The sequence below is a fragment of the Pogonomyrmex barbatus genome, unplaced genomic scaffold, assembly GCF_055798465.1.
Source record: "Pogonomyrmex barbatus isolate J1 unplaced genomic scaffold, ASM5579846v1 scaffold1, whole genome shotgun sequence".
Classification (NCBI taxonomy): Eukaryota; Metazoa; Arthropoda; class Insecta; order Hymenoptera; family Formicidae; genus Pogonomyrmex; species Pogonomyrmex barbatus.
Window position 1 is genome coordinate 21079552 of NW_028297098.1, and position 17230 is coordinate 21096781.

The window sequence follows — 17230 nt, forward strand, 5'->3', positions numbered from 1 at the left end:
CTACGTTCGCTCTCGCGTACACACGAAACTCAAGAAGAGTCTCCTGCGGTCTCTTTTAAAACGTCACCCGGATATCACATCAGCAACACGGCACATATCATCAATAACGTAAATAATGCGAAAACATGCTGTATGTAAAAAGAGTAAGAGTGAGTTAACAAAGAGGAGGAACTCTATTAATAATAACACATCACAAATAAACGATAATATGATGAAGAATACTTTTAGCTGAACTTTCCTCGTGTCATGCCACTTCTTTTTTTTTTTTTCTAACGCAAATGTACAGCTGCTTCATTTTACGCACAAAAGGGCGCGGCCAAAAGCATCCGTCCAAATCCCCTGGTCGGACTGCTTGTAATTAAAAGTTAACCAGTTGGAAAAAAAAATTGCCGTAAAGCGGATCTGCGTTAATTAAAACGTCCCGGAGCTCTTTTTGGTAATTTACATTTAAAAATGCTCCAGCTCGTGCTCTCGCTATTAGTGGAAATATATATATTTCGGACGCGGTTCCGACGATCAATGGCAGATCATTAGAATACAGGCAAGCTCACGTCTGTCAATTCGGAGCGTGGCGCTGACTGCCCTATCGGTCCTTTACGCACAAGCTAGCTCCCCATCAAAATTGCACGTGCGACAGTTATGGCCGACCGTTGGCGCACGAATATTACTTTCACGACAGCAGTGGTCAAACTAGCGGCCCACGTTACGTTCGGCAACACGCGAGGAGAAGCGCATGTACACGTTGCAGCGAGTTTTCGAGTTTTCAGTGCCATCGTAAAATCTGCCCGCGGTAGCTATACGACTCCCCCGTCGTTTGCGCACCCACAATGGCACCCACTTTAGGCATTTGTGGAATATGTGCATGTAGGGGGAGGCAAAAAAATCCAGGTCTTCCCATCCGCGGAAAAAGTCTGTTCGCGACGCGAATTCCTCTCAGCCGCTCGATAAACGTCGCGAAAACGCGTGTGCCCGAGGCGCGTGCCATCAACGTTACGTACACACGTGGGACGCGTCGACGCCTTTTGTCGGCCGACATTTATTCCCGACTCTCCGAGACTCCAGCGGGATCCAGTTCCACGGATTTCTGTATCTGACTCCTCTCTCGAAAAGGCGGAAATTAAAAGTCGCGGTGAACGATAACGCGACAACGCGTTTCCGAATCGCGCAAGACGAAGGCGGGTCGTCGTATGGTGTTGATCGGTGGATGATGAACGGACACGGCGCGTATTCTCGGTAAAAAGATTAACGACCGTTACGTCGTAGAATCGTATTTTTCAACGTACGGTATCCACCGACGCGTGATTATGACATTAAGCGAGCGCGACGCTATAATTCCCAGTGATAAATTCGATAACTCGTTATTTCGCGTGTTTGACGAATATGAAATTTATCATCGGGAAATACCGCAACGTCACGCTCTCGCGTGTTTCCTCACGGTCGTTTCGCGCACCCCGGGCGGAATCGCTCGGACGAGGTTGGCCTTTTTTTTTTTTCTACGCGCGCCGAGCGATCTCTAATTCACGCCGCACCACCGGGCCGGACATCCGCGGTCCGGGGACGCGATTCTTCAATTCGTTTAATTTGTTTGCAGTAAACGCGCGCGACCTGTTTCTGTAATTGCGGAAACGTCAACGACGAATGGGCGCGCGCGCGCGCGTTTTACAATGCACAGCGATACGGAGAATTCTCCGCGTTGCCGTGTATTTATTTAATTTATTTAATTATCCTCCTGCCGCATGCGCATCTTCGTGCAATAGAGACATCTGAAAACTGTAAGCGTATATTCACTAGAGGATACTTTTTTACGCGGAGAAACGCGCGCAAAGTGGAGATACGTTGTATTCGCATCCCGACGTCGTACCGTGAATGCGTTGCTCATGCAAGCGGAAATATCACGGAGACACACAAAATTTCTCGTAATCCGACAATCTGCAGATTAGCCGAGACGGACTGCGAGCTTCCGATATAACGCTTGGTGCATCGTTTGGAAGGATTGTGCGAACCTCGCCGACGCCCTTTTGGCGAAATAAAAAATAATTAGTATAATGCAAAGTATAACTTAAATGTATGAATGAAACTTTTTATTGTTGAAAAAATATTATTTTTTTAAAATTACATATTTGCTATTTATACATAAGTAAGCATAGACATAGAAAAATAGAAAAATAGAAAAAAAAACTTAATAAAAGAAAATGTTTATATATTTATACATTTTGATGATATATTGTTAATATATATTATATTACATTTTCTACATAATTTTAGTCAAGATAAAATATCTATATAATGCTAAAATGTAGTAATAACTACAGTGTAACTTTGAAAAGGTTAAAGGTTATTTCTTTACTAAACACAGGCATTTGATATTAATTAACTTTAATAATAATTAACATGAGCTGGCTAACAAAGTAAATCTAATTTACAAATTATTCTGACAATTTGTTACGCATTTCATTAATGAAAGTACAGAATGTAATATCTCTAAAATTACGATGAATTATTATGAATTAGGAAATAATATGTTCTATTTTGATAAATTATTTTTATTAAAAAAATAATTTAAATTTAAAACGTATAAATTTTGATTTAAGAAACATATTTATTAAATTTAGTTATATAAATTCATACCTTAAAATCAGGATCGGTAGTCATTCTCTTGAACGAGCCGATAATATAAAGTGTGCCCGTACCCGTGTCCACCATTTTCGCCTGAGTACTATACCTGAAACACCATCATTTTGCGAATTAAAATCTTATGGCCAGTAACATTTTTGTTAACATTTTTTATTAACATTTTTTGTTAACATTTTTGAAACAATCGATTTCATCGATTTCAAAGTCGGTAATAGAATCTACAAATAAAAAGAACCGCAGGTATTCCAGATGTACCCTGTATATTTATATAAGTAGTTTTACATATATATTAAAATGAAAAGAAAAGAAATGTCAAAGAAGCACAATCGATTTTGATATATACAGAATATAAGCGGAGGACTATCAATTCCCCGTCTTCAGCTTGTCCGTTTTTTCGTCTTTGACATAATCCTTAAGAAGGAGATCGACCTTTGACCCTCGGTATTCCTACCCTCTATTCCGAGTACACAAGGATGGGAAAGCATTGTGTATGCTTACAAAAGGCGATCGTGAGGAGGCGATCCTACCAGTTGCTATCGTTTCGTAAAAATTCGTGAAAATTTATATTCCATTATTTACGAAGAAAACAAAATTCAAGTTGCTCAACAATTTCTCATTTCAGTTCTTTTTTTTCCATTATAATTATAATTATTAAAGAATTTATATTTTTCGTAGTTTAATTTTGTAAATCATTGTATATTAATATAAAATTATTATGTCGGATGTTGGAGATCCTTGGAGATGTTTAAACTTGAGATGTTTAAATTTTGAAGTACCAATTTGGAATTTTTAAGGATTATCTTGAGTGCACGTTGTTAATCGATAATCATCGTTAGAATGGGCTTTGACTTTAAGCCGCAGAATCTTCATTCAAGCAATAAATGAAAGGGAAATCATAAAGAGAGAGCTATTGAAAAGATTAGGAGAAATTTCACTCGATTGGTGACGGGAAATACTAGGGGTGGCCTTTTAATAAGAAAAAGAAAAAGTACAATAAAATGTATATTTCGAATATTCAGTCATACACATATACATATTTATTAGATTTTTATATAACTAATTATTACATAACAATTTAATTATTATAAGAGGAGAAACTATAAATTATATTAATAATATTGATGAAGTAAATATGTATCATATTTAGATAATTTACATTTATTTATGAGAAAATGTTAATTATTTTATAAATTCTTTTAGGATTTTCTAAGTTTATCTTTTATCAGTTTAGATTAAAATATAAATTATTTTGCATATAAAAGTTATTTTTTTTTCTTTCATTTTAAAAAATTTAAAAACTAATAATAAGATATGTATTTTTTACGTAGATATATTCGAAAATATTCTCCTTCTTTTTTTTTTCTCTTTCTCACTTTCAGCTTTTCTATCTCTTTCAAATATAAATTATTAAATAACGATGTATACACAAATAAAATAAAAATAAAAATAATAGGTATTGAGTTAAAAGATTTTATCTAAAAATATTCGAGAAAAGAGAAACTTTTTTCTGCATAAAAGAGGTGAAGAAAAAAAAGAGGTGCAAGCAGCGGAGTTCACCAACACACCCGCACAGTCGACTCGAGGGGCTTATTCCGGCGGAGATAGCTCTCGAGGACCGGCGACGATCATTAAAAGTTTAAACGGCCTCCATTGAGGCGAATAGTGGCAGATCCGACATTCGAAGCTCGTCGCGCCAGTTGCTTTGATTTCCCTGGCTTTTCTCGAAGGAAAGGACGTACGGAAAAAAAAATCCGAACCGCCGAAGAAAGGCATGAAGGTATCGCTTTTTTGGCGTTTACGCGATTATGCATAATAGATATGTGACTTCGTCATGTTTGTGACGTAAGCACGTCCCGATAATCATGTTTCAACCCTCGACTTCTCGGCGATGCGTGTGATATCGATGATTTCGCATGAAGTACTTTTAATATGTATATTGCAGTAACAGTTGGCAGCAAACATGAACATATACGCGGAATTGGATATTAATTCGTGGCAGTGGCAACATGTTCCGACAAACGTTTACGTAAAAATATCAAATATTTATAATAAGTATATAAATTTGTATCTATCAGTTAAAAGAAGAGATAAATTAATATTGCAATACAAATATGTTTATAATAAAAATATTCTTTATTAATTAGCTTAAAGAAAAAAAATAAGTTGCGCGATATCGAATGCCAATTAGCAACATCACGAACTCCAATTAGTGACGATAATGACGTCGATAATTTATGTGCGTTAGTGGTTATATTATCCATATCCTCGAGATATTGTTTACTTTCTAGAGCATGTATTGGCTCATTATCGATAAATTGACGAGCTCATTGCGACATATTTGTCGAGTATCCCCAATCGGTTTGGATTTGGTTGCAGTCGATTGCACCGCGTGAGAGATCGAAGTCCTCGATGAAGATAAATGGGCGAGATTTCCTCGGCCGACGAGCCGATCGAACTGTCGTCGCGTTTCAACCTGTCGTAAAAGCTTTTGTTGGTCGAGCAATGATGGGAATCGGTATAAAACAGTAATTTTTTGGGGATCAATTCGATTTCGATATAACTATCTCCAGCGCTCCAATGTGAGATTGGTAAAGTTTTGTTGACCGAGCAAAGACCGAAGATTAGAATGGAGTAACGATCTTCGAGATTCGAGGCTTAGATATAGATACCTTAGAATTCTACCAGTGAGGATTTCTGTTGACCAAGCAACGACTGAAAATCCGAGTAATAATCTTTGAGGTCTCAGGTGATTTTTTATTAGTTTCTATCTTGGTGTTTCAATCGTGATGATTCTTATCGATCAAGAAAATTATTGGAATCGAGATGGAGTGTCTTTCTTTGAAAATGGAGCCGAACTGGGAGTAAACGGAGCAATCGGTCAAAGCACATGGTCACGGAATAATATCGTTTGTATTTGGTATCCTCGTCAGGATAACGCGAACCGTACACGTGTCCATGGAAAGGGGCGTGGGAATTGATTTGTACTGCCAAGAGCACGTGTTTGCTAAGACGAGCAGTCTGGTTCGTCGGCGTAGCCCGATAGTGATACGGAGAATACAGGCACTCTATAGCAGCCGAAGGATATTTAGGCAAGTTCGGTCGTTTCCGCAAACTCTGTTCGATCTGCGGAGACGTCCATGCTGCACTAAAGATGCCCCCCCAAAACCGATTTTGGTCATATATTAATCGGTGTACGACCTGGGCGGTTAAGCAAAATCTTCAACTCAAATTCTCTTGATATTCTATCTTAGAGGATGATGATTATATAATATAATTTTTTTTTAAATAAAATAATAAATACTGATATATACTTTTTGCTCGAGTTTAACTCTTCCAAAATATATTTTATATATCATTTTGTTTAAAATATGAATTATATACGAGAAATAGTGTAAAATTAAAGAATTGAAATAAATGTCAGTTTAATGCCTAAAAATCCGCCATTAGTAATCATAGAAATAGATATTTAAACAAGATATTTAAACATCAGAAAGAAATGCTTGGCAATATTTGGCAGTCAGGATCTAGGCACCTAATATATAATGTTATTTTTTATTTTTTCTCGATTTATATGTAATTGAATGAAATATTTAAATATCTTTCTTTTAATACATTCTCAATTATTAAAATAAATGTCACGCGCAATATTTTTGCGAGCAATTTTTTTACAAAGAAATTCAGGATTTTCCGGAGAATTCGAGGTACGACATTCGATCCCGAGCGTCGTAAAGCGTCGCGATTTTATCGCACGGTCCAAAGCCTGCTTGCCGACTCGTCCTCCACCTCCTCGAGATTTATCATGGCTCTCAGCATTCGGAGGAAGACAATGAGGGCGTCTTTTCTCCTATGCGCGCGCGCGCGCGCGCGCGCGATCGAACGAATCGCTATAAATCGCGAACCCCTTATCGGCTTCGACCGCCGAGCGGCGACCTTAACGGCGCCGAAATCTATGGACGCCGGAAAGTTAGACGGGCCCCAGTTTCCCAAAGTGATACGACCGCCGAGAGGGGAAAGATACCTACCATATCCCGTTTATACGGTATTCTGTCTCGGTTCGCGTTGTCCGCTTCTATCCACTTTACGTCTACAGTATGTTCCCATGAGCTCGTTATCGCGACAAGGATAATCGGACCGTCGAGATGCGCGTTATAAACGCAGATGTCACATGATAATTACTAGATATAAAGGGACAGACGTGATGAAACCGTTGGAATGGAATGGAATGTTATGAAATTGTCAAATGATGTACGATACGTTTAAATAATACGTAATAATACGTATAATTTCACAATAGCTCCCTCACCTTCTTGTTCCAGCGACTTCGACGACCTTGCATCGGCTCCGACTCCACCAGAACGGCGTCAGGGTCCAGTAGGAACTACTCGCGCTTCTCGCCCAACCCTCCTCGGGGAACAAAAGGACCTGCAACAAACGATGAATTGTCTTTTGAATATTTCATCGTTTTCCACTCGTAAATTTCGGATGTAACGTCGGAAATGTTGCGCCGAGAAGAAGAAAAGCCCGTGTGGATAAACAAAATCGACAATCTCACTTTTATTTAAAAAATATCACCACATGCGACCATTCAGTGATTAAGACACTCGCACGGAAAGTGAGTGATCCAGGTTTGATTCCTGGCTGGGGTGATGTTTTTCGCAATAAAAATTTTGAGGGATCAATTGATTTTAAATTTGATTATCAATTTATTAAGAAGGAGAGAATCTAGATATAGCTTTGAGCGGGCTACGCTTGTAAATTTGTAAATTAACGACACGTGGATATAAGCATATGCTTTGAATTTATATATTCAAAAAAGAAAAATTATTCGACACTAAGACTCTGTGCGTCGATTAATACCATTTATGATTTGATTGTTTTAAAAATATATATTTCGGCTTGTTTATTGTTAAAAAAATATCAATTCTGTCGAACCAATAACGCAAATTTTATCAATAACAATTACAATATTTTAGTCGGCAACATTCGTCGCGTCAATTTACGTGCTTTGTTTTATTTTTATTTTCGATTGAACGTATTTTGTTCCATCAAACAGTCCTTTTTTTCAGTGTAGAATAATAGAACATGGAACGTCGACAGTAAGCTCGCTGGAGAGGCTATAGCGCTCTCAAATAAAGTGAACGAGGATTGGGAAAAAGGCTTCGTCGGGACTTCTTCGCGGGACGTCTTCGACGAGTTCGAGGTTTCCCGGGAAGATTTGTTGGAGCGAGTTCCTACGCAGAAGGAGGAGGACGCCTTCTCGTCGAACGTATCTCCCGCGAGAGAGAAAAAAATCCTTCGACTTCCTTCCATCCCACGCGTCCCCACCCCCAGTGATCTGGTTTCCGCTCTTCGACTTTCCCGAATCTACGGCTATGTGACCGAAATATTGAAACCACGTCGAGCGTCGTTTCTTCTCTCGCGCACGCGACGGGCGAGAAGAGATCGTGTGTGTCTTCTTTCTACGAATCCCTCGCACGCGATGCAGGCATCCGTCATCCCGAGGATTTTCTATACCGCGAACATGGATAAATCGCTCTTTAATCGGTGCACGATATCTCACACGAGAGAAACACGTAGGATTGTTCCTTCGCTTGACAGTTTTGGCAGAAATAAACGGATGAGTGAAATTGCGTGAAATTTAGCTCGTGTAGATTTACGATCGTGTCGATCCGATTGTCAATTTTCGCTATTGAAAAAAATTGTAAAAATTACGAAATCTAAATCTTTAATATTTGTAGCTACTCCCATCCTTTACCCTACTTTTAATTTAATAATAGCTCCACAGAAAATTCATAAGATAACATATTATCCCAGAAGTTACGAAATTTCGCCATTCCACTGGAATAAATCGACCTGGATCACGTAGCGCGAGGCAAATATTTCGCTTTATCAACACAAACCATTTCGCTTCTTCATTACTATTATCCAGCATCTGCAAAGTTCTCTTGGCAACAGTTTTGCTGGCACCCCAGATATTCCGCGATAACCATGTATTTCCGTCGAAATTACGATACGTCGTAAATTGCCGTCTGTCAGCAAGAATGCACTTTCTTCTTCCCTCGAGCCACGAAGGGGAGAGCAGCGAAAAGAGGAACCCACGATGAAGAAGGGGAGAGGATTGGAGGAGCTACTCTCGACGATCGGATCCTTTCCCTTTTCCTCTCTTTTTCGGGTTACCGCGAGATAGCTCGTTGCCAAAACTTCTTGATTCGCCGTTCCGGAACAGCGGAACAGTCAGCAGGGACAATCTCTGAAAGAGATGAGGAGAGAGACAGGAAGAGAGAAGGGGGAGAGAGAGAGAGAGAGAGAGAGAGAGAGAGAGAGAGAGAGAGAGAGAGATGGAAAAGAGGAGAGGGGAAAGCGCGATTTTATCGGATCTCGTGGAATTGCCACGTAAACGGGAATATCGAGATTCAGATGAACCTCCATCTCATTCCTCCATCCTTCGTTCCGATACGAGTCGAAAGTGGTACAACAAATTCGCGATTAACGTCCGTTCCCTTCTTCTTCCTTTTTATTTCCATGCTCGTTTCCAATAGTAGCCAAATTGACGCGCGATAATCCAACGATTCTCGAAAACTGTATTAGATTTTGATTGCTAAATCCACCGATGCCTACGCAATGATATTACGCAAAAACGCAATGATATTACGAATGTTGACTCTCCGAGTATTAACTTTAAATATGTTATATTACAAAAACTATTTTAATTAATTTGCTATGCATTAATATTGCTCGTTTCATTTAAACAAGTAATAATATAACATGTATGATATACAGTGAATTCTAAATTAAGGATTAAATTTTACAGTTTAAAAATGTGGAATTTTTTTTATTTAACTTAATTTAGCTCCATACGTAATATTGATATAACATTGTTTTAAATTTTCTGTATCGGCTCATAAAAACCGTGTGTTTCGTATAATTGCCAGTTGAAAAGTAGCCAGTATTTCCATTTCTATTTCGGGTAAAATAAATAACATTAACATATATACAATACATCCTTTATCAAACTTTAACACATTAAAAACTCAGAGTTCCGCACTGTTGATTTAGTTTCGTTTTCTCGAAGTTTTCTACGTTAATTTTTTTGAGCTTTTGCGCAGCATTGCCCGTATATAACGATCACACGGCGAAACAGAGTGCAATTCTACAACACGGGAAAATCTATCCCGCGGCCATAAAGTATGTATAAAACTGGAAATACATTTCGAGCTGGACTGGCGCAATTATTCGCTCGCTCGCCGATCAAGCTCGCATGATTACGTTCGCGATGTCGGTTCCGCTGTTATCTCTTTCTCTTTCTCTCGATTTGATACCGCAGCAACCAATCGAACGTGCTTCACGGTCGAGTTTACTGGTCTTTAATAATGTTTCGCAAATCATCGAGTTGCATTACGGAATAGCGAGATCCGCTTTTGCAATCTGTTCGGTGAAATCTACGTTATTTAGCATTTTATAGCGCGGTATGTTACAACGCTCGATAGACGTTATATCATAGCGATTATCTTTGTCCGTTACGATGCAGTCTTTTAACGCATTATAACATATTTCTCTTTCTCTCTATATAAAGTCTCTATCTATTTATGAGAGAGAGCGAGAGAGGGGGGAGAGAGAGAGAGAGAGAGAGAGAGAGAGAGATTAATTTTATCTAGATATAATAATTTAAATTTATCTAATTATCTAATTATATTTATTTTAATTATAATTTTCTTTTTTTCTAGTTATACTAAAGTATAAACAAGAACAATTTATGCATTTATGTTCAATATGCTTTGAAATTAATTTAACTTGTTTTCGAAGTAAGCGGCTCAAAATTCACCTCTCAGAAGAGACTTTGTAAAGTAGTTAAATAGTAATTGAGCGCCTCAGAATGTTGCAAAAAGTGCAAAATCAACTCTCATAGAATCTCAGGTTCCTCTCGGATCAAATGTATTGAGGTAACGGACGGAAACTGATTGGAGCTCAACTTGGCTTCAACTTTGTCGCGACCTAGCAATTACGTGTATATTGCGTCGGAGAATACGAAATCGAGTCAATGACGTACCAATATCCATCCGCTCTTTCGCTGCTTTTAATAAGCAAGGATCACGCACGAATCTCGCAATTTCCGCTTTCAATTCGGATTCGAGCACGGGTGAATTCGCAACGACGAAGTCTGGGCGAAGTAAAATAAAAGCAAACGACCGTGCACGCGTGCGCGAAGAGGAGCAAAAAGAAGCGACCGTGGCTGGTAAGGGCTGCGAGTAAGGGTGGAATACAAACAGTCGAAGGGACGAAGGGCGGAATTTCTCGGCCAAAGTTTCCACGCTCTTTCCTCCCATCTATTTTTCTTTGCGATCCCTTTTTTTCGTCTCGCTTTCGTAATTTTCGCCCGTATATTTCGTACTCCCAGGACAACGCATATCTCGCCTCGGAAGGACTATTTATTGTTTATTAAGACTCTTTCTTTTTGAAACGAGTAAATAAAAGACACAAACTGTTGTACCAAATTTATATATAGAATTTAGTAGACGCTGTAATATGACAACGGAAATACTTTTCAAGCAATGTTCAATAAGTCAAATGTAACAGACAATATGTGACATTTTGTGCGCCATTGGGTGTTGCGATTACGAGAACATGTCAAGCACAATTGGAGTTCTCCTTTCTCCTCTCAGAAGAACAATCGAACAAATTGAGCCAATTCTCGCGGATCGAAAACGATCAGAAAGCGGTCGCGGGCTTGTGTAATGGCTGCCCTTTCCTGTCGAACATGCAAATTTATCGGCGTTCAAACACCGAAACGCCCGCAGGCGAACAATTTGTCCATTAACGATTCCAATTGCCCGCCCGTGGTTATAGTTTCCTTTTTTCGCAAAACGGAAACCACTCGCTGTCTTGTTTATATCGCGTTTATTGGACATGAAATTATCGCGCGACAATTACATTTAACGCGAAATAATGAAAGAAATAAATTGGATATAATTATCAAAAATTAATCACCAGGATCGTGATAAAACAGACCGATTCGCCTATAACGTTTCATTTTATCTCATATCATTTATTTCACATTCAGTATTCCGGATATTAAAATTCTTGCGCGCAAGACGCCGCAATTCTCCTGCAATTAATGCCCCCGCAATTAAAGTTGAGACTAAATTAAGTTTCGCAAATTTCATTTTCTCGGGTTCTAAGATTAATTTCGAGCCGAGTCATGAGAAAAAAATGAATTGGACCGCTATTGCGTCCGCGAGATTGTTTCCTTGTATTGTTGTCATCGCGCTTATGCGCCCTGATAACGAGAAACGGAACCACTGGAGTCGTCGACAAATGCCGGAGGATCGCTGTTTATATCGGCCTGAATATCGCTGATTGAATAAGTGGATCTCACGCGCGACTGCCGTTGTCGCCACGACTTCCTCCTTCTCTCTCTGCCGCTCGCGAGTTCTCTCCTCCGGTAATTTATCCTCTCTCAAATCACTGGGAGCAACCGGAATTTTGCAACGACTCCTGCCCCACCGCGATCAGTCACGTCCATCATCTATTTCTCTGCTCCACTTCCGCGTGTCACGGAGCATACTTAATTATCGTCGGAAGCGACATTAACGCTCGTTATAATTTTGCGCGATCGATATTTCTGCGCGGTTTATACGAGTGGCCTCGAAGAAGTTTCAGAAACCTAAGTACTGCGTACTGCGCGGACAATAGCAGAAATATTTGACGTAATTAGGTCACGTTTGGAGTCCCATTATTGAACAAACTCGTCTCATTAGCGGTGAAATCAGACAGGCATGAAAAGAAAATAATTAATCGATAATTGCAATGAGGCACGATATTTTCTTGAATGCGAAGTTCAATCGAGAGAAGGAATTCCGATTTACGTTAAATAATAAATTGAAGCGTATATTATAACATGCTTTGGCGGAATAAAAAAGAAGTAGCATACATTATATTAAATATTATACAACGTTCATCAAATATGCTGAATTCAATTATCATTCAAAATGAATAATGCACGAGTAGTGAATTAATCATGTTTGATGGTGATCTTAAATCAACAACAAATTTCAAATTAAAATTTTATTTTTAGACGTGTTTATTTGATATGAAAAGTCATTTTATTTTATTTCCCTCCTAATACACAACTTGTCTTGAATATTTTTTACACACTATATTAATTTATTAAAATATTCGTAATATTCTACGCTCTGCGAAACCGGGCGACCAGCTTGAGCTACAAAAGCCAAGCAGTTAGTCCCTCCCGGTTATTGATAGTAGATATTACCTTCCTGATATCCATTATTGGTACCAGATATTGTCGAATCTAATATCAATTTGTGCTAGGGTTGTCAAGTGTCAAAGGTATCGCGCGAATGCAGCTACGGCAGCTTTATCGTGCACGGCTCACTGCCGTCGTATCGTGCTCGCCTTAATTTCGGAAAATCCGCTTTCGGACGCACGAGCGGCACGGCGGCGCGACCGCCGAAGCGTGGCCGCAGTTTCGCAAGCGAGGCGAGGATGAATCGCCATCGGTGAACGATAGCCCGCGTTTCGCCATTCGTGCGACCGCGTTGGCCGCGCGCTGCGCATAGGGGATGCCGGTTTTCCCCGATAATCCGGTAGTCCGGTCCATTGCCCCGCCATAATCCCTTCCCATCCCCCCCCCCCCCCGCCACGCTGCGTCTCTCCTCGTGCGTCTCTCCTCGTCTCCACGATTATGGCTCTATATACGTTTCTTTGCGCCCAGTGTCTCTCAGAGCGAAGCGATGCTTCGATTTCAGAGGACCGCTGAGGGTTTAATTTATTATTAAGTCGCAGTCGTCCTTACCGAGGAAATTACGCATTGTCAAATATTTGCGAAAAAAAATTATCTCGTCGATCTTGTTGTGATTTTCGTGACGCGCGAGCTCGAGTTGTCTGTATTACGTTTAATCGTTACCGCGATCGCGAAAGTTGATGGTGAAACTTGATTAAATTTCTGCTACCCGTTAATATCGCTGATCGATTATCGAGTATAATGCGGTAACATACGGGCAAGAAGTTTCCACCGATTGTGTACGTTCGTAGTTATCGAGGAAGTGAACGTGGGCAGTGATCGCGGAGATCCAATCTCGGGTTAATGGACTGCGGACGTAAAATCGATAGGCTGACGATAAACGTCATTGTCCTTCGAGAAGCGGCGATTCGACGTATCGCGATGGCGCGGCGCGCCGCGCTGATTCGGTCCATCTGCTTGTCAGAATGAAGTATCGGACAGCTTTCTCCGTGACCGGGCGAATTGCGCTGGCACCTAAATTCCGTCTGGGATTAGCTGATTGCGAATTGCGATCGTGGGACGTGCCGCTACTGCGTCGTACATCTGCATCAAGTCGCGCGAGCAACTGGAGCCTGATGATTAATCCGGTAATCCGTCAAGAGAAATCGGTCACACGTGAAGACCGATTACATTTACGATCCTCCTTTACGAGGATATAGATGCGATTTTCTAGATTACACATTGCATCCTGTGTGTGGGTGCACCGAACCGTCCTTTACCTTTATTGCGAGCGGAGAATCGTCCAACGTAGTATCGAAATAAGCGTTTAGAACACTTCATGATTTTATTTCTCCATTGCCAATTTATAGGTACAATTTTATTTCATGGAAAGTATAGTTACACATGGAGACAGCTCTTATATTTTCTATTTAAAACTTCAGTACTGACTCGTTTAGTTTATTTATGTTGGCTTTTTTTTCTGATAAAATCGGAGAATAGTTCGACGCTGAAACTTTATGATAATTTTCCAGTGATTTTGATAAATCGTTTAATCCACAGCGGAGAATAGTGTATATTTTGTGAACGACATGTAGCTTTTGAATCCCATTAATTAGGGGGCATGATTAATGTATTAACGTGATTATTCGGTTCGTTACACTGCCATATACGCATCGTCGTTCACGTCGCCAAATTTGTTCAACCTATTTCCGCGTTCTCGTCGAAACTCAGCGATGTGTATTAGCAAGTTATTACATATGCCGTACGCACGATATCGTTTATTCATTTCAGTTATTGTAGGACCACTCAATGCCATTATCGATAATGCCCAGGGGCGACTCGAGTAGTTACCTAATTTGCATTTTTGCACGCACGCACTTGTTAAGTGTTCAGAGAATCATTACGATAGAGCTGGAAGTTGTTAAATTTAGGATATCATTTTCCTTATTACTTAATAACATTTTTATCTAATTGCTGATTAAATTAATACATATTTTATTCAACGAAGTCTCATCGACGTTAGGGACTATTTTCATTTGAAAATTTTTAAAACTTTTAAATACTTGAAATAATCCAGAAAAAATTGAAATAATCGATTTTTAAAAATAGAAATTGCAATAATTACAATTGCAATTTCATATAAGTAATATATATTGAAGGAAGAAAGCAAAGCCACAAAAAGCGTATGTTTAAAATCGGATTAAGTTACAAAGGATTAACAAATTGTGCGAATCACGGGAAACCCTCGGTGCCCCTAAATCCGAATGTGAATGCGGTCGACGATCTCGAATTGTAGCTGCGGATGCCGGGGACCGGTGAAACCTCGCATCGATATATCGTCCGCACAATGTCCAAGCATCCGTAGGACACCCGATATCGCACTTGCCGTGATTCGCTCGCCTCGTAATTCGAGGCGGATGGCGAACGTTTCCCTTTTAGACATTATAAACGTCCACTGCACCTGTGAGAGTATTGATTAGAGAGTATTGATTACGCCGATGAACGAAGAATTTTATCCTTTAGACTAACACAATAATGTACACTATAATATAATATAATATAATATAATATAATATAATATAATAATTAATATAATATATTATATTAACGCGTTACGTATAATACTTTTTAGGAGCAATTTAAAAGAAGAGATCAATCTCGAAAAAAATATTTTTTCCAAATTTGCAAGGAAATGAAATGGGAGCTAATTTTTCTTAATGCGACTCGTCAAAAAATACATCAATTATATTTGCGAATATCGATGTTAATCTTCAAATCTCTCAAAACGTCTGATAACGTCTCGGATTCTTTAATATCTTCCATCAGCATCGATCAGACGCACGCGTCAGTATTACACAGGACCGACACGCTGCATGAGGATCAAGAGCAAAAGGACCATTTGTCAAGGGATGTTGTCTCCGGGGAGAGCGATAATCCACAACATAGTAGTCCAAAGAGAGAGAGAACGAGAGAGACAAACTCCACGCAACCATGATTACCAATGTCACGTCGAGTTTGCAGTTCGCGCTGTGTGTCGGTGGTACGGAATTATCGGTGTCTGCGAGCATGTCGCAGTAGACATGCAAAGATCGTCGCGTCACTTAGTGAGATCATGCGACGACGACTCCGGCAAGTTTCGCTGGAGGACGTGCTGGGCCGGTGATGACGCCGTCGAATGCATGCAAATAACGTTGTTGCAACCCTCTCCCCCCCCCCGGTTTCCTTTCCCACTGACAAAGGAGAATATGATATTCCGCCTGTACCAACTAAATTCCACTGAGCACCTGTACCGAGCTTTCTCGGGGACATGCACGTACATTGTAATTCGAGTTTGGCCAAGGAATTAGCCGAAGTGCGAAGCAACAATAGAAACTTTGACTAGAAACTACGCGAGTTCATATGTACAGCATAGACGAATGCTAATACGTAAAAAAATGATTTTGTTGAAATATCTAAAAAAATTTCGAAAAATCGTTGACACCAAATGCAGATTCGAATAATTTCATTGGACTATCAAATTTATTAAGTAAGATGATTAAACATTATGATAATATTGCAAAAATTTTTAATATTTTAACAATCAATTTGAATATTCTATATTATAATTATTTTCATGACTAAATAAGATTATTTTCAGATCTGATCAAATTTTTATATATTTCGAAACAGCAAAAATACTTTTATCATGTACCAAAGCATATTTCGAAATATAAAAATTTATAAATATTATATAACATATAAGAAAGTTTTGAAAAATGGATGTTCTTTGTAAATATTTATCTTTATATCTGAAAAATTCTCAAATTTCTGTTTCATTTTAAAATAGAATATTTTATTAATTATAAATAGAGATATAAAAATGAAATGGCATGAAATTATCGATTGCTATCGGTCGACAATAAATTAATTCTAAATATAGAATAATGGATGGATTTCAGATATAGGATAATATATCAGCATACGAAAGGGGCTTTTTACAAGGGGCAGCAGTCACGTTTTCGTGTTTCTTATGGCAGTCTCAGTGCGGATTACGCCATTTCGGCGTTATCCTGCCTGTTCTTCGAGGTTTACCGGTCGTTTCGTTTTGTTTCTCACGTGCGGGCAGGTGACTCACGCCTCGAAGACAAAGTGCCGAGAGAATTTTCCGGGTTAGGTTCGTTCCGGAAAAAGGCCAATGAAACGACACGGTGCGGGCGAACGATGGTTCTGACCGATAAATATATATCAGGATTAAATCCGGCTTTTTTCCCGTAGATATACCAGAAATCGCACTATGTCGACCCAAACGTTGTTACTCGCTTTAGCAAGCATCTAATTAGATACAATGAGACATTTAAAAATAATTCGTGATTTTTATCT

The 17230-nt window shown here is 39.3% G+C and overlaps 1 protein-coding gene across 1 annotated transcript in view; it reads right to left on the reverse strand.

Annotated features, from left to right (window-relative positions):
- LOC105426785 (uncharacterized) overlaps positions 1–17230 on the reverse strand; it is a 46364-nt gene that overhangs the window by 9930 nt on the left and 19204 nt on the right. Inside the window, exons 3-4 of the mRNA XM_089085075.1 lie at positions 6938–7056; positions 2629–2722 (exon numbers count right to left, since the gene is read on the reverse strand). Coding sequence (XP_088941201.1) covers positions 2629–2722; positions 6938–7056 — 213 coding nt within the window. The remainder of the gene's footprint in view (positions 1–2628; positions 2723–6937; positions 7057–17230) is intronic.